General features: G+C 37.8%; 2 protein-coding genes across 6 annotated transcripts in view; both read left to right on the top strand.

The window, feature by feature from the left end:
• The window catches only part of LOC121257720 (heavy metal-associated isoprenylated plant protein 39-like), an 80,516-nt gene that overhangs the window by 59,201 nt on the left and 3,261 nt on the right, over positions 1-18,054 (top strand). For 2 of the 5 annotated variants that reach the window (XM_041158900.1, XM_041158898.1), the window contains exon 3: positions 7,570-7,799. In XM_041158900.1, coding sequence (XP_041014834.1) covers positions 7,570-7,799 — 230 coding nt within the window. Of the gene's footprint in view, positions 1-7,058; positions 7,122-7,294; positions 7,371-7,569; positions 7,800-7,866; positions 7,906-12,579; positions 12,675-16,185; positions 16,419-18,054 lie in introns of those variants that run through there. The other 3 variants (XM_041158899.1, XM_041158897.1, XM_041158896.1) reach the window with 3 other exon arrangements.
• On the top strand, positions 15,182-16,418 carry LOC121257719 (heavy metal-associated isoprenylated plant protein 39-like). Its single transcript, XM_041158895.1, has 3 exons — positions 15,182-15,448; positions 15,646-15,721; positions 15,923-16,418. The coding sequence occupies exons 1-3, from the start codon at positions 15,197-15,199 to the stop codon at positions 16,210-16,212; spliced, it is 618 nt and encodes a 205-aa protein (XP_041014829.1). The 5' UTR covers positions 15,182-15,196; the 3' UTR covers positions 16,213-16,418.

The raw sequence follows: 18,054 nt of genomic DNA, 5'->3' as shown, positions 1-18,054 counted from the left end.
ACTAAATCTTGCAATTGTTCTTTGAGTTTTGTAAATTCAGATGGTGCCATTTGGTACGGGGCTTTGGAAAGAGGTGTTGTGGCTGGGGCTAGTTCAATGGCAAACTCAACTTTCAACTCGAGTGGTAGTCAGGACAAATTTTCAGGAAATACTTATGAATATTCTCTCACAATAAGGATCTCCTCTAATTCTTGCTTTGGTTCATCCACCACATAGGCCAATTACCCTTGACACCCATCACGTGTTAACTTGCCAACCTGAAAGCAGATATAACTAGTGGAAGGGCATGCACTTTGGAACCCATAAATCGAAGCTCCTCTCCCTCTGAAAATTTGAACACCACCTCCTTCTTAGAACAGTCAATACTAGCATAACTGAAAGCTAACCAATCCATTCCTAATATCACATCAAACTCAATCATAAGAAAAACTATCAGGTTAGCTGACATTTCTCTCCCACTAATTATTATTAGACATCTATGCAAAATCTTGTTGCATGTCCCTGAATCTCCTGCTGGGGTTGAACCTATCAAATTGCAATCCATCTTTTCAGCTTCAGCTGGGCAAAACTTAACATAATCCATTGAGATAAAAGAGTGGGTAGCCCCTAGTCAAATAAAACAATAGCTTTATTGAGAAAGAGGGAATACTTCCTTTAATTACGTCATCTAATCCAAGAAGATAAAAAGATAAGTAGTCCTAAATTTTTAACAAAATTGTAACTTAATAGGAGAATCATAGGTATTATACCTGTGATTACGTCATTCTTGTCCTCAGCTTCTCCTGGCATCAAAGCAAATATTCGTGTTGGCACAGTTCTCCGCTGGTTGTTGCCCTGGTTGTTCGGCCTAAATTTTTTAGGTGGGTTGGGCTTTTTGTTGTCCTCTGCAAGCAATGAGCATTCTCTAATGAAGTGACCAACCACATGACGCCACTTCCTTTCTGCATTACCTAGCGTGCACGCGGTTACAGAACTTACAGGGGTTAGTTGAATGATTTCCTTGAATCTGTCTCTGACTTGAGCTGCTCCACTCTTTTCTCTTCTTCCATGGCCCTTGATCCATACTAGAGGGTCCTTGTGGAGTAGCTCTCTTTCTCTATTCTTGCAATTCAGCACCTCTCTTGAGGTTCTACTCAACCAACGTCGTCTTATTCACTAACTCTGAAAAATTCTGAATCTGTAGGAACATCACCCGTTCATATATCTTGTGGTCCAAACCCTCCTCAAACTTCCTGACCTTCTTTTCCTCATCAGGAATCAGGTATGCGGTAAAGCATGCCAATTCCGCAAATCTTGCAGCATATTGTCGTACAGTCACGGTCCTCTATACCAAGTTGGTGAACGCTCAAGTTCTAACTTCTCTATCCGCTTTAGGGAAATCCAGTCAAAGAAATTTTGCTTGAATTGAAGCCAACTAATCACTCTTGTTCCCTCAGCTTCCCTGGTGGAATTTTTAGAATTCCACCATCTCTTTGCTTCTCCAGTTAATTTAAAAGCTGCGAACCAAACTTTCTGTTGATCGGTGCACTCCAAAACACTGAATATTTCTTCAATATCTAGAATCCAATCCTCCGTTGTGTTTGGATTGCCTCTTCTATCAAGGTGTGAGGATGCGTTCAATTAAATTGCTCAAACGTGCAGGCCCCATCATTATTGTTTTCGATCAAATTTTCAAGACTTCAGACTCAATAACGAGACGCCATCTTGAAAACTTAAAATTGGTGAAACGTTCTACAAATAAATAAAAACAAAAATTAAATAATAAAAAAAAAAAACAAAATATATGTATAAACAAAAAAAATATATACCAGATGACTATTTAAAACAAGTTCAAATTTTATTGTTTTATATCTTTAACCAACTCATATCACTATTATTACCTTCTATAATCGTAAATTTGACATCGTTTAAAACTCACATACATCTTTAGAATCTAAAACCTTAAAGTTATGAATTCAATTCCTAATATATGTCAAATCTAAAAGCTTAGATCCCATCAAAATCAATCATAAAGTTTGGAGAAGTTCAAACTTAAATATCCGCATGATCATCCTTATAGCAATGTTTTGAATACCATACCAGACGCCGTACCGGTCAAGGCACTGGAATGAAATATTTCGATACCGGTACCATTTCGGGATAGTCGATATATAAATAAATTATATATAAATACATATATATATAAATTATAAATAGTCTAGTCTGAATTGAGGGTTAAAAAATAAGCTTGTAGTTTGAAAAAATGAAAAAAAAACACACACAGGCTGAAATATAGACTGGTACAGGCCGAAATTGAGGCCGGTACCGGCCGGTATTTTGGCCGGTACGGAACAGGTATAGTACCTGTACCGGCCGGATGGCTGAAACGAAAAATTTCGACCTTACTAGCCTGTACGGTACGAAATTTAAAACACAGCCTTATAGTCCTCAAGTTCCTACACTTCCAATCTGAAATTTACTTCCCAAGAACCCACAGATATCTAAACCTAATACATTTATAGTCTGCAGAACCTCAAACTTGGCTTTAATACCAACTGTAACGCCCCGACCTTGGAGGTTCAAGGAGCTAACTCCTATCACCTAATAATCAACTTCATAATGCTAATAAAGTTTTCAAAAATTCAATATATACACTTCCAACGGCTCTAAATCAAATATCAATACTTCAAATCCTTTAACACACATAACCACATATGAGATCCTCAATACCATAAATCAGATAAACTAAATCAACATCTCCACATATCTTAATGAACATAAAAATAAATAAAATACAGTTTGCATAAGTCTCCAGAATCATCCAAAACATATTGAAATGTGTCTACTGAATAACTAAATCCACCAATAGCACTAATACCTCGTGGTACTCATCTACAATCCTCATCTAATCTTGCCCATGTACTCTATTACTGATCCTCAGCTGAAACATTGAAACCATCTAAAATATTGTGAACATAAAGTAGTGAGTTATCAACAACTCAGTAAGTAAGAAACATATACTAGTATGTAAACATGAGCATTTACCAAGTTCAAAATTCGAAAAAAAAATATTTACTTTCATAATACAGAATCAAAATATTTGTTTTCAAAATGCATAATCAACACATGCTATCAAAATATTAGAACGAAACTTTCATATTCAAAATCCATTGGCATATCACAGTCTGAGACCTCATCTTCATACCATATCATAGCATCACATCAGGACAGATACCATGTTTAACCCCCGTGGTAAGGTTATAGTTATAAACTACCATGATACACGTGGCGCGGCCGTATACCACGTTTAACCCCCGTGGTAGGGTATTAAGCCACCATTATACTCGTGGTGGGTCGTATACCACTATTATACCCATGACAGGGCATTAACGGAGACCGAACAAAGGTGACATTGAAACCAGATCATATTCAGATACAGAGTAAGAAATTCATGCCAATGTTTTCAGATGACACATCGTATCAAAACAAAGTATTGAATAGCTTTCGATCATTTCACATATTCAAAATAGCATAGTCAAAACTTTCTCATTTAATCAAAGCGAACATTTAGATCTCATATTCATTCTTTTTGCACAATTTAGAAACAGAATGCGACAAAATAAGCTCATGTCTACATCAGTCATGACAGAAAATACTTCATTCATATACAGATTCTATGAATATGCAAAACACATATTTGAGGTTGTTTTTTGGTTTCATTTCAAAGCAAGCATGCATATTTTCAGAATCGACCTTGTTCCATTTCTTTTATGCAAAGTCTAGTATAGAAATCCAGCTTACCTGACTTTTGTATATTATCTATGTCTTGAATATGTACTCTAGTCGTATTACAACCTAAAACAATAAACATTTACCACACAATTAATAACACAAACAAATATACCACTAAGCTTATTTAATAAAACCCCAAACCAGCCCCTTTTTAATCCAAAATCCACCATAAGGTAAACCATAACAGCTACCTCTTCAAACCATCAATATTTACACTCTAGCACCACCAAGTAATCTCCACCCAATAGCCACTTATCAACTCGTATGGCTTAATAATAATCCCCTCCAAAACATCACGACAAACTAGTCACATAATGCCCCAAACAGCCAACCATTTCTCACAGCCAGTTACTTAACAAAACACCATGCCATTTACAGATCCTACCATTCAAACATAACCCAGTTAAAAAAATTTCCAGCAACTTCCATCATTTCTTATCACACATAACAACTCCCAAAAATCTCCTTAAACTCAAACAAATCAGCACACAACACCAATACATCCAACCTATCATGATCAATCCAAATAACAGTTATATAGTAACTTGGCTAGCCCCACATCTCACCCTAAAACACCATGCTCATCAACCCAACCACTCCTCTTTAATCCAGCAAAAGCACATCAGCTCAACAATCCACCACTCCACCTATTCATTAACAAAAACCATCCAACATCCATAATTCATAAAACAATATCACACGTAACAATGTCGAGAAGAAGCCGAAAATTCTGAATATCTTACCTAAGTTCGTGTGCGTGACTTGTGAAATTAAAGGGCAGAAACAACATAGTTTGGGGGGCGTTAGTATTGTCTTGTGATATAAAATAGTGATGTTAGAATAATTCAAGCACTAGGTCATGTAAAACAACAACTAATATTGAACAAGGCATTACCTTGCCGCACTTCGAAATGAGATCGAACAATACCACATTCTACCGATCACAGTGGCAATAATAAAAGAGTCGATGAATCTAAATTTTAGAACGAGTGAGAATAAATGAGAGACGTAATGATGAGAACAAACAGAATGTGTAGGGAGATGAAGTTATAGTTGTTCGATACAGGAATCTTAGCATAGAAACTCGGCAACAGAGAGGGTTTGTAGGCAATCGAATACACTCGAACAAAAGGATGTCATAAGACTATTCGTTTGGCAAGGGAAAAATTAAAATAAACATCATTAAAATACACATAAAAACTGATACTAAAATTTAGGTGGAATAATGAACATAGAGGGATAGAGAAATGTAGGCATATCGATGCGTGGAGGATCCACTTGCAATGACGCAAGGCGATGTGATGGCACTACACTGTTTGGAGGAGTGACCTATGAGGGAGTTCGTGAGTTAGAATCTGAGAGTGAGTAAGAGTCTGAGTGTGTGCGTGAGTGAGATCAGTGAGTGAGTGAGGTAAAATTAGTGTCTATGTGTGTGTGAGTGAAAACAAAGAAGGGATGGGAGATAAACCTAGAAATTAAGGGGAAAGAGGAAATGCTTACCAGTGTGCAAAGGGGACAATCGGCAATGGCCCTTAATGATGGAGGTGCACGGTGTGCTGGCGGAGGGTGTCCTATGCGAGGAAAAGAGGGATCTCAAGAGAAGAACACGGTGAGGTAGCGGAAAGGGAGAAAGCATCACAGAGGGGTGAGAAAGAACGGGGAAGAGCCCTTACTGAAGTTGCTCAGGTAATGGAGCTTGTCAGCAACGGCTTCAAAATCACACAGCACTAAGGTGTTCAGAAAATTGAAGAATGAAATTCTAGAATCTATTACAGGTGAAATGAAAAATGGAAGAAAGCTTAACACATGCAATCCAAAAATATGAGGTAAATGCTGAAACGTGGAGGTAGGGAATTTCATTGAAGAAAAGTGGGGAAGAAACTAAAGGGGAAAAAAGGAGAAAGAATCGGGGAAGAAGAAACCGAAAGCAAGGGAAGGAGGCTTACTAAATCGAAGCTGTTTCTAGGGTCTTCAGATGTTGAATTTTCATGGTCCTGTGCCTGGGTTGCGGGCATGGGCCTTGGGCTCAACTATTACAAGGAAACTAAAGGAATTTTGGATGCACGGCAACCTTAGTTGAGGGAGATCTCTACATGCATGAGAGTGATATATATATATATAGAGAGAGAGAGAGGTAGCTAGAAACCCTAGAGAAAGAAAGGGGAGGAAGGGACTTATATACAAGTTTGGATGTTGAGCAACTGAACTTGGGCCTTTTCTTGGGCTTTTGGGGTTTAAAAGTGAGTTGGGCCATTTTAACTAATCTAATAATCTCCCTAGCTTGCCTATATTTTTATGGGCCAAGTTCCCAAAATCTCGAATGGGCATCTTCTCAAATTCTAAAATAATCCGATTCATCCAATAAATTTTTCGGGTCAATTACTAAATAAATAGATTCCATTTGGTTCATAAAATATTAAATAATTTTAACCTAATTTTCAAATCCAACAAAAAAAATTCATATATATTCCGCCAAACTAAGTTTTGGACCATGAGCTTATTCTAAAATTATTCATGAAATTTCACGTGAGATTTCCATACATATTAACCTAAAAAATTCTATAGAACTCGTGTTTGGCTTAGGCATGATGCTAGGCTTGGGTGTTACGTAGAAACATTAGAGCACCGAGATCCAATAATATTAGTGATCTATGTTTGTTCGAAAAGCATGCATGATCTCATTTGGCGAGAATGCTTACTGCACTACTAACTAAAGTTCTTTACAAATCTTTTCTCCCATTGATGGACTCTCAGCTTGCACGTGGTTGTGGTCGGAAGATCAAGATGGCTAATTAAGTCAAGGTCTACTCCGGAGTCATGGGCAAAGTATACCAAGTCAAGGTCTTACTATGGGCCACACGAAACGCGGTAATAGATTTGGTTGCTTCCTGACGCGCAAATACGCAATTAATTAGGGCTATCATACTTTTTGAGATTTCTCTTGGTAAGCGCCGAAAAAAGAAAAAGGCAAGAGGAAAAGGAAAAAAAACGAAAGAAGATCAATCAGTCCACAAGTTTCACACGATGTACGTCGTTTGCATGTTGGAAATGCAGAACGTGAGAAACTAACGTACACTGCCTTCTATATCCACACAATGGTTGGCCATTTCAACTTTGCCGACACGCATTACAACTTATTGACCATAGAAAATCAGCAGCGTTGACTGGACCCGTACTCTTTCTGGGTTCCGATCCGCTCAATATAAATGCGTCCAAAGGTCCTTCTGGCCTCTCCAAGTGATCAGCTAGACTTTTCTCACTTGAATTCTGTAACATTCTTTTCTTGGCTTCGGGACCTGCAACTTTATCTGATATACTTTTGGTATCCCTCGAACCTTTCAACAATGAAGGTAAGAATCTGATCCCTTTCCCTCGAGCTCTATCTCTCTTTCGCACTCCTTGTCTCCGCCCTTAACAGACCTTTTTTGTCTCCCCTAACCATTCGATCGTTTTATTTTTATTTATACAATTCTTTGATTTACAAAATTCTGAATAGAGCTCTATATATCATGTTTTATGACAGAAAGTAGTTTTGAAAGTGGAACTGCATGATAACAAAGGAAAGCAAAAGGCCATGATGAAAGTATCGGGCCTTTCAGGTATAGAGTTTTACTTCTTTGTGATTCCACTTTAAGTCCTTTGTTTGGCTGTCTCTGTATTATGACTACTCCTGTAGTCGGCTCATTTTATTTCTTTCTTAACGTTTCCTTTATTTAAAGCAAGTAACACCCAGTAGATAGTAAAAGTATGCCAGCCAAACTGACAAATTTGACTGGTTTTTGTGTTGTAATTCCGTAGGCGTTGATTCCATCACCTCGGACTTGGAGGACAAGAAAATGACGGTGATCGGGGACATCGATCCAGTTGATATAGTGAGCAAGTTGAGGAAGCTCTGCCGCCCAGAGATACTCTCTGTTGGACCAGCAAAAGAGCCTGAGAAGAAGAAGGATGATATGGCCGAGCTTTTGACAGCGTACCAAGCCTATAACTATAATCCTTACATGGCCACACATTATTATGCAGAGGAGGTCTGTTAATTCTTGTATCTTAGAATAATTATATGAACGTCCAAAAGGTTGATGTTCAAGAATAGAGGTCTCTACTGTACAATTGTAGTTGATAGTGAGTTGATTGATCTTGTTGAATAATAAACTTAATTTAGTAAATAGAGTTGTCTTTTAGTAGATTCATGAACTAGAGTCCAAGTTTTGGAAGAAGTAATTCATGTATTTGGAGATTCATATACTTGGGAATTCATGTACTTAGGAATTCATGTGCTAGAGAAGTTCATGTATTAGAGTAAATGCTAGGTGAATCTAGAAGCCTATAAATACCCATGAATGCATTGGCCCAAAGCAAGCTACTTGAGAAGTAATTCACTTAGAGAAATTTTAGAAATAGTCTCTCATCTCTTCCCTCTAGAATAGAATATCAGTTTTTCTCCTCCAACAAACTGGTATCAAAGCTAGTCTTTTCTAGATCCTGAAGATGGCCAACTCGACGTTTCCGTTTCAATTTCCACATTTGACAAATGAGAATTATGAAAATTGGTGCATTCTAATGAGGGCTTTGCTTGGATCTCAAGATGCATGGGATATCGTAGAGAAAGGCTATGAGGAGTCTAGAGATGAAGCTTCGTTGAGTCCTAATCAAAAGGAGGCTCTGCAAAAGTTAGGGAAGAAGGACCAACAAGCTCTCACACTCATCCATCAATGTTTGGATGAAGCAATGTTCGAGAAAGTGGCCAATGCCACTACTTCCAAGCAAGCATGGGAGATCTTACAAAACTCCTATCAAAGAGTTGATAAAGTGAAGAAGGTGCGGCTCTAAACGCTACGAGGTGAGTTCAAAGTCCTTCCTATGCAAGAATCTGAGACGATTGCAGATTATTTTTCAAAATTGTTGGCCATTGTGAATCAAATGAGGAGATATGGAGAAAAGCTGGAGGATGTCCGGGTGGTTGACAAGATTCTTCGCTCGTTGCATTCAAAGTTTGATTATATTGTGGTGGCTATTGAAGAGTCAAAAAATTTAGAGATGATGACGGTTGATCAACATATTGAGCAGGTTCTAGCCACAAAGCTATCTATAAAAGAGAAGGAATGAGAGCATGATAAAAGTCAACGAGGAAGAGGACGCAGACGTGGACAAGGAAGAGAAAGAAGAGGACGAGGACGAGGAAGAGGCGGACAAGGCAATCAAAACGCCAACCATGAAGAGAGAGGTCAATCCTCAAGAGGTCGTGGAAGAGGAAATTACTCAAGTCGGAATGAGAGACAATATGATAAGTCCAAAATCAAATGCTACAATTGTCAAAAGTATGGCCACTATGCTTCGGAATGCTGGAGTTCTCCTAGTAATGCTGAAGAGAAGGCGAATCACATTGAAAATGAGGAAGCGGAGCCCACTTTGCTACTAGCCTACAAAGGAGAAGAAACTAGCAAATCAAATGTGCGGTATCTTGATAATGTTGCAAGCAATCATATGTGCGGAGATAAAAGCAAGTTTGTGGAGCTTGAAGAATCGGTTAGCGGGAATGTCACTTTTGGAGATATGTCAAAAGTTCCCATCAAAGGGAAATGTATGATTCTAATTTGGTTAAAAAATGGGAGCCATCAATTTATGTCAAATGTTTATTATGTTCCAAGTATGAAAAGCAACATTTTGAGTTTGGGGCAACTCTTGGAAAATGACTATGAGCTTGAAATGAAAAATCATAGTCTTTTTCTAAGAGATGACAAGAAGAATTTGATTGTTAAAGTGTCCATGACAAGCAACATGATGTTTTTGCTTGATATTCAAACTAATGTGGCTAAGTGCCTCAAAGTTTGTGTGAAAGATACGTCTTGGCTTTGGCATTTGAGGCTTGGGCATGTGAATTTTGGTGGATTGAAGTTGTTGGCTCAAAAGGAGATAGTGAAAGGTTTGCCGCCTATTGATCAATCCGATCAACTTTGCGAAGAGTGTCTTGTTAGAAGAGCTTTCCAAAAGAATCATTTACAAGAGCAAGTGAGCAGCTCCAACTTGTTCATACCGATGTTTGTGGACCGATCAAGCCTTCTTCATTTGGTAAAAATCGATACTTCCTCCTCTTTATTGATGACTTTAGTAGAAAAACATGGGTATATTTTTTAAAAGAAAAATCTGAATTTGGTGCTTTCAAAAATTCAAAGCATTTGTTGAAAAACAAAGTGGCTATGAGATTAAGGCTTTGAGATCAGATAGAGGGGGTGAGTTTATATCTAATGAATTTAATGAGTTTTGTGAAGCACATGGATTCGTCGGAATTTGATGGTTCTGAGATCACCTCAACAAAATGGGGTGGTTGAAAGAAAGAACATAACGATTCTCAATATGGCTCGAAGCATGTTGAAGACGAAGATGATGCCTAAAGAGTTTTGGGCGGAAGCAGTTGATTGTGATGTTTACTTATCAAATTGTCGCCCTACAAGAAGTGTAGAGAACTCAACTCCCCAAGAGGCATGGAGTGGAAGAAAGCCAAGTGTTTTCCATTTGAGAGTTTTTGGAAGTATTGGCTATGTGCATGTGCCCAATCAAGAAAGATCCAAGCTTGATGATAAAAGCAAGAAGCACATATTCATCGGCTATGATCAAAGATCCAAAGGCTACAAGCTTTATAATCCAAGCACTAAGAAGATGATCATTAGTAGATATGTGAAATTTGACGTAGAACGTTCGTGGGATTGGAGTGGTCAAGAAAATGAAAGATATGGTTTCTTTCCCTTCCCTGAAGATGAAGATCAAGGAAATGATGTACAAGAACTCACGACACCCCCTCAATCACTAACAATTCCTAGTACTCCATCATCTTCTTATGAAGGAAGTTCTAGTGAAAGTCAATCCCAAATGAGAAGTCTTCAAGATCTTTATGAGGTAACGGAGAATTTAAGTGATGATCTAACTCTTTTTATCACTTCGCTGATTATGAACCAATAGGTTTTGAAGAAGCAGTACAAGAGAAAAGGTGGAGAATTGCTATGGATGAGGAGATCAAATCAATCAAGAAGAATGATACTTGGGAATTGGCGACTTTACCAGAGGGACAAAAGCCCATTGGTGTGAAGTGGGTTTTCAAAGTAAAGAATAATGCAAAGGGAGAAGTAGAAAGATTCAAGGCGAGATTGGTGGCTAAGGGATATAGCTAGCATCTCGGTATTGATTATGGAGAAGTCTTTGCCCCCATTGCACGATTAGAGACGATCCGAATGGTTATTTCTCTTGCAGCTCAAAAGAAGTGGAGCATTTATCAAATGGATGTCAAATCGGCTTTCCTAAATGGAATCCTTAAGGAAGAAGTTTATGTAGAGCAACCTATGAGTTATGTGGCCAGAGGGCTCTAGCCAAGAAGATAAAGTACTAAAGTTAAAGAAAGCCTTGTACGGCTTAAAACAAGCACCAAGGGCATGGAATAGTCGAATTAATAAATATTTTCAGGAAAATGGATTCAACAAGTGCCCGCATGAATATGCACTCTATGCTAAGGTGCATGAAAATGGAGACATTTTGCTTGTTTGCATATATGTTGATGATTTAATTTTTACTGGAAGCAATTCAAGCATGTTTGGAGAATTTAAGAAAGCTATGACGAGAGAATTTGAAATGACCAATATTGGTCTTATGTCTTATTATCTTGGCATTGAAATCAAACAAATGGAGGATGGAATTTTTATCTCTCAAGAAGGTTTTGCAAAGGAAATTCTCAAAAGATTCAAGATGGAAATTTGTCAATTCGTGAGCACCTCAGTTGAATATGGAGCGAAATTGTCCAAGCATGAAGAAGGAGAAAAGGTAAACCCCACAATATTCAAGAGTCTTGTTGGAAGTTTGAGATACTTGACTTCCACAAGACCCGATATACTTTATGGAGTTGGACTTATTAGCCGATATATGGAGTCACCAAACACAATGCATTTCAAAGCGGCTAAGAGGATTCTACGTTATCTAAAATGTACTATTGATTACGGACTTTATTCATTTTCTAATGAATTTAAGCTTGTGGGGTATAGTGATAGTGATTGGGCCGGAGACTTGGATGACCAGAAGAGCACTACCGGTTTTGTGTTTTCTTTGGAAAATACGGCATTTACTTGGAGTTCTAAGAAGCAACCAATTATAACACTCTCCACATGTGAAGCTGAATATGTTGCTGTGACATCTTGTGTTTGTCATGCAATTTGGCTGATAAGGTTATTGAAGGAACTACTCATGCCACAAGAGGAAGCCACAGAGATTTTTGTTGATAATAAGTCGGCACTTCCATTGGCGAAAAATCCGGTCTTTCATGATAGAAGCAAGCATATTGATACAAGATTTCATTTTCTTCGAGAATGCATTGTCAAGAATGAAGTACAAGTCAAATTTGTGAAGACCCATGATCAAGTTGCAGATATTTTTACGAAGTCTCTCAAGTATGATACTTTTAACAAGTTGCGGATGTTGCTCGGAGTTACTAAGAATTAAGTTTAAAGGCGAGTGTTGAATAATAAACTTAATTTAGTAAATAGAGTTGTCTTTTAGTAGATTCATGAACTAGAGTCCAAGTTTTGGAAGAAATAATTCATGTATTTGGAGATTCATATATTTGAGTATTCATGTACTTGGGAATTCATGTACTAGGGAAGTTCATGTATTAGAGTAAATGCTAGGGGAATCTACAAGCCTATAAATACCCATGTATGTATTGGCACAAAGCAAGCCACTTGAGAAGTAATTCACTTAGAGAAATTTCAGAAATAGTCTCTCATCTCTTCCCTCTAGAATAGAATATCAGTTTTTCTCCTCCAACAGATCTTTATGTTTCGTTGGTGTTGCCCGCTTGGGATGTTACGTACATAGTTTTGGTTAGTGGGTTTTAAACTTTTACATCAATGGAAGAGTTTTTAGTGCTTTCTAGTTGTGTAGAACTTGACAATCAGCTTAATAGCGCCTCTAGTTGGTTTAGGTGGTAATGTACGTTAGATACAATTATATACTAATTTGGCTAGTCCCACGTCTCACCCTAAAACAGCATGCTCATCAACCCAACCCCTCCTCTTTAATCCAACAAAAGCACATCAGCTTAACAATCCCACCACTCAACTTTATTCATTAACAAAATCCATCCAGCAGCCATAATTCATAAAACAATATTCCACGTTACAATGTCGACAAGAAACCTAAAATTATAAATATCTTACCTAAGTTTGTGCCTGCGACTTGTGAAATTAAAGAGCGGAAATAACACTGTTTAGGGGCATTTGTACTATCCTGTAATATAAAATAGTGACACTAGAATAATTCAAGCATTGGGTCGTGTAAAACAACAACTAATATTGAACAAGGCATTACCTTGCCGCACTTCGAAATGAGATCGGGCAATAGCACTTTCTACCGGTCACGGTGGCAATACTAAAAGAGCCAATGAATCTTAATTTTAAAACGAGTGAGAATAAATGAGAGACATAATGAAGAGAACAAACAGAATGTGTAGGTGAGATGAAGTTATAGTTGTTTGATACAGGAATATTAGCACAGAAATTCGACGGCAGCGAGTGTTTGAAGGCAATCGAATACACTCGGACAAAAGGATGTTGTACAACTATTTGATTGGCAAGGGAAAAATTAAAATAAACACAATTAAAAATACACATAAAAACTGATACCAAAATTTAGGTGGAATAATGAACATAGAGGGATAGAGAAACGTGGGCTTACCAGTGCGTGGAGGATCCACTTGCGACGACGCAAGGCACTATGATAGCACGACACAGTTTGGAAGAGTGATCTAAGGGAGTTCGAGAGTTAGAATCTGAGAGAGAGTAAGAGTCTGAGTGTGTGCGTGAGTGAGATCAGTAAGTGAGTGAAGGAAAATTAGTGTGTGTGAATGAAAACAAAGAAGGGATGGGAGATAAACCTAGAAATTAAGGGGAAATAGGAAATGCTTACCAGTGTGCAAAGGGGGCAATCGACAATGGCCCTTAATGGTGGAGGTGCACGGCGTGGTGGCGGAGGGTGTCCTATGCGAGGAAAAGAGGGATCTTGTGAAAAGAACAATGTGAGGTAACAGAAAGGGAGAAAACATCACAGAGGGGTGAGAAAGAACAGGGAAGAGCCCTTACTGAAGTTGCTCAGGCAATGGAGCTTGTCAGCAACGGCTTCAAAATCACACAGCACCAAGGTGTTTAGAAAATTGAAGAAGGAAATTCTAGAGTCTGTTACAAGTGAAATGAAAAATGGAAGAAAACTTAACACATGCAATCCAAAAATATGAGGTAAGTGCTGAAACGTGGAGGTAGGGAATTTCGTTGAAGAGAAGTGGGGAAGAAACTAAAGGGGAAAAAATGAGAAAGAATTGGGGAAGAAGAAACCGAAAGCAAGGGAAGGAGGCTTACCAAAACGACACCGTTTCTGGGTTTTCAGAGGTTGAATTTTTGTGGTCCTGGGCTTGGGTTGCGGGCATGGGCCTTGGGCTTGAGTATTACAATGAAACTAAAGGAATTTTGGATGTGCGGCAACTCTAGTTGAGGGAGATCTCTACGTGCATGAGAGTGATATATATATATATATATATATATATATATATAGGCAGATGGAAACCCTAGAGAAAGAAAGGGGAGGAAGGGACCTATATATAAGTTTGGATGTTGCGTAACTAAACTTGGGCCTTTTCTTGGGATTTTGGGTTTAAAAGTGAGTTGGGCCATTTGAACTGATCTAAGAATCTCCCGAGCTTGCCCATATTTTTTTGGGCCAAGTTCCCAAAATTTCCAATGGGCATCTTCTCAAATTCTAAAATAATTTAATTCATCCAATAAATTTTTTAGGTCAATTACCAAATAAATAGATTCCACTTGGTTCATAAAATATTAATTGATTTTAACCTAATTTTCAAGTCCAATAAAAAAATTCCAAACTAAGTATTAGGCTTTGAGCATATTTCAAAATTACTTGTTAAATTTTATTTGGTTTCCCATATATATTAACCTAAAATATTCATGTATAGAACTCGTGTTTGGCGAGAATGCTTAGTGGCTAGTACTGCACTACGTCTAACTAAGGAAGTTCCTTACAATTCTTTTCTCCCATTGATGGACTCTCAGCTTGCACGTGGTCGGAAGATCAAGATGGCTAATTAAGTCAAGGTCTACTCATGTGGCCCAGAAAGTCAAGGTCTTACTATGGGCCACACGAAATACGGTAATAGATTTGGTTGGGCAATTAAGAGCGATCATACTTTTTGAGATTTCTTTTGGTAAGAGCAGTAAAAAGAAAAAGGAAAAAGGTAAAAGGAAAAAGAAAAGAAGATCGATCAGTGCAGAAGTTTCACACGATGTTTGCAAGTTTTTTTTTTCCTAAGCACGATGTTTGCATGTTGGAAATGCAAAACGCTGAGAAACTAGCGTACCCTCCCTTCTATATCCACACAATGGTTTGGCCCTTTAAACTTTGCCCACACGCATTACTATTGATTGACTATAGACAATCAGCAGCGTTGACTGGACCCATACTCTTTTTGGGTTCCTCCGCTCAATATAAATGTGTCCAAAGGTCCTTCTCGCCTCCAAGTGATCAGCTAGACTTTTCTCTCTTGAATTCTGTAACATTCTTTTCTTGGCTTCGGGACCTGCAACTTTATCTGATATACTTCTGGTATCCCTCGAACCTTCCAGCAATGAAGGTAAGAATCTGATCCCTTTCCCTCGAGCTCTATCTCTCTTTCGCTCTCCTTGTCTCCGCCTTAAAAGACCTTTTTTGTCCCCCCGATGACAAAACTTTATCGGGTTCCCTAACGATTTGATAGTTTTATTTTTATTTATATGATTCTCTGATTTACAAAATTCTGAATAGAGCTCTATATATCATGTTTTATGACAGAAAGTGGTTTTGAAAGTGGAACTGCATGATGACAAAGGAAAGCAAAAGGCCATGATGAAAGTATCGGGCCTTTCAGGTATAGAGTTTTACTTCGTTGTGATTCCACTTTAAGTCCTTTGTTTGGCTGTCTCTGTAGTATGACTGCTCCTGTAATCGGTTCATTTTATTTCTTTCTTAACGTTTGCTTTATTTAAAGCAAGTAACACCCAGTAGATAGTGCAGTATGGCAGCCAAACTGACAAATTATTTGACTGGTTTTTGTGTTGTAATTCCGTAGGCGTTGATTCCATCACCTCGGACTTGAAGGACAAGAAATTGACGGTGATCGGGGACATCGATCCGGTTGATATAGTGAGCAAGTTGAGGAAGCTCTGCCCCACAGAGATACTCTCTGTTGGACCAGCAAAAGAGCCTGAGGAGAAGAAGGATGAGCCCAAGAAGGCAGATGAAAAAAAGAAGGATGATATGGCCGAGCTTTTGAAAGCGTACCAAGCCTATAACTATAATCCTTACATGGCCACACATTATTATGCAGAGGAGGATCCTAACAGTTGCGTGATCTCTTAATTCTAATATCTTATAAGAATTATATTAAAGTCCAAAAGGTTGGTGTTCAAGAATAGAGGTCTATACTGTACAGTATACTGTACAGTTGTAGGTAATAGTGAGTTGATTGATCTTTATGTTTCGTTGGTGTTGCGCGCTTGGGATGTTACGTACATTGTTTTGGTTGGTGGGTTTTAAACTTTTACATCAATGGAAGAGTTTTTAGTGCTTTCAAGTTGTGTAGAACTTTCGATCAGCTTAATAGCGCCTCGGTTGGTTTAGGTAATTATAACGAAGTCATAAATTATGTAAATATTGTATATTTTTTAAAAAAAAATAGAATTTATTATTAAAAAATTAATCTTTTTATTTAAGTCTTATATTTTTTTATTTGTAAAAAAATAAATGCGCAATATTTATAAAATAATCTTTTTATTTAAGTCTTATATTTTTTTATTTGTAAAAAAATAAATGCCCAATATTTATACATTTTATAATTATAAATATTATTTCTAACTAAAAAACGATATGAATCTCTCTTTGGGCATGTAAATTTCAAATGAAGCTGATGTTGTAATATCAAAGAGTTGCAATGCTAAAAACAGTCACCGCGGATCGAGAAAAATAGAGAACCTGACTCATCTATAACACCAAATGAAGCTGATGCTGTAATACCGAAGAATTTTAAGCGCTGCCTTTACATATTTTAAGTTCTAGTTGTGGCTAATTTCCACCACTAACAGAAAAAGAAAGAAATGTCTCCATCGGTTATGAAGGAAATTTGAACTTGATCTCTCTTTGGTGTCACTTGGTGGGTCATTTACAACACATCGCAACAATAAAAGTTTGTCTCTAGCGACCGATTAGTCATAATGATGTGACTTAAGAAACATATTACACGTAAGACTCTGTCTGCAGATCGTTATCCAACTCCATCCTCTTTATTCGTTATGACATTACAAGAAAGAAAAAGTATGGAACAAAAGCTGAAATGCCTGCACGAGGTTGATAGAGTTATTTCTAGACATAAAATCATATCTCAAATTTATAAATTAATTCCAAGATCTCTATAAAACGTAAATTTCATTTATTCAAAACAACTATTCCATTATAATTATTCTAATCCATAAAATTTCAAAATAAAATTTAACATTCTCAAATATCAAGTTAACAGAACAAAACAAATATGTTGGACTTCGGACAAAAGAAGAGGTGGGAGATGGCAGCGTTGAACAAGAATTCGGGCAAAGGGACTCAAGCGACCGAAACCCTAGAAACAGCAATGTCGATGCACGTCGTTCAACAAATGCTGACGAGGAACTCTGATTTGACACCGAGAACAATGAGAGAGAGCAGGATCCAAGAGAGAGTGATAGGAGGGAGCAGTTGAGGTAGGGCCTAGGCAGAAGAATTAAGAGAAATAGAGAGACTAATTATGTAGTGAGGTGCATGGTGGGTGTGAAGTGGAGAGAGTGAATTAAGGATGTGCATAGCGGGAAGAGGAAGCGATTCGTAGTCAATAACGTGGGTGAGGTCGGGTATGTACTTTCCCAGCATAGATACATGAAATCTGTCATATATCCCTGAGAGTGCTGGTGATAGGGCTACCCTATAAGCCACTGGGCTAATCCGATCAAGAATCTCAAAAGGCCCGACATATCTAGGGCTCAACTTGCCCTTCATCCCAAATCTCATGACGTCTCTCATCGATGAAATTGTCAAGAATACATTATCCTCGACTTCAAACTCTAATTAACGACGATGATTATTTGTATAACTCTTCTGACGACTCTGAGCAACTCTCATTCTGGCTCCAATGGTCTCTATCTTCTCTGTTGTTTTCTAGACCCAAAATTTATCTTT

Source organism: Juglans microcarpa x Juglans regia, chromosome 3S, assembly GCF_004785595.1.
Source record: "Juglans microcarpa x Juglans regia isolate MS1-56 chromosome 3S, Jm3101_v1.0, whole genome shotgun sequence".
NCBI lineage: Eukaryota > Viridiplantae > Streptophyta > Magnoliopsida > Fagales > Juglandaceae > Juglans > Juglans microcarpa x Juglans regia.
The sequence above is the reverse complement of the archived record's forward strand: the minus strand, read 5'-3'. Positions and strand labels throughout refer to the sequence as shown.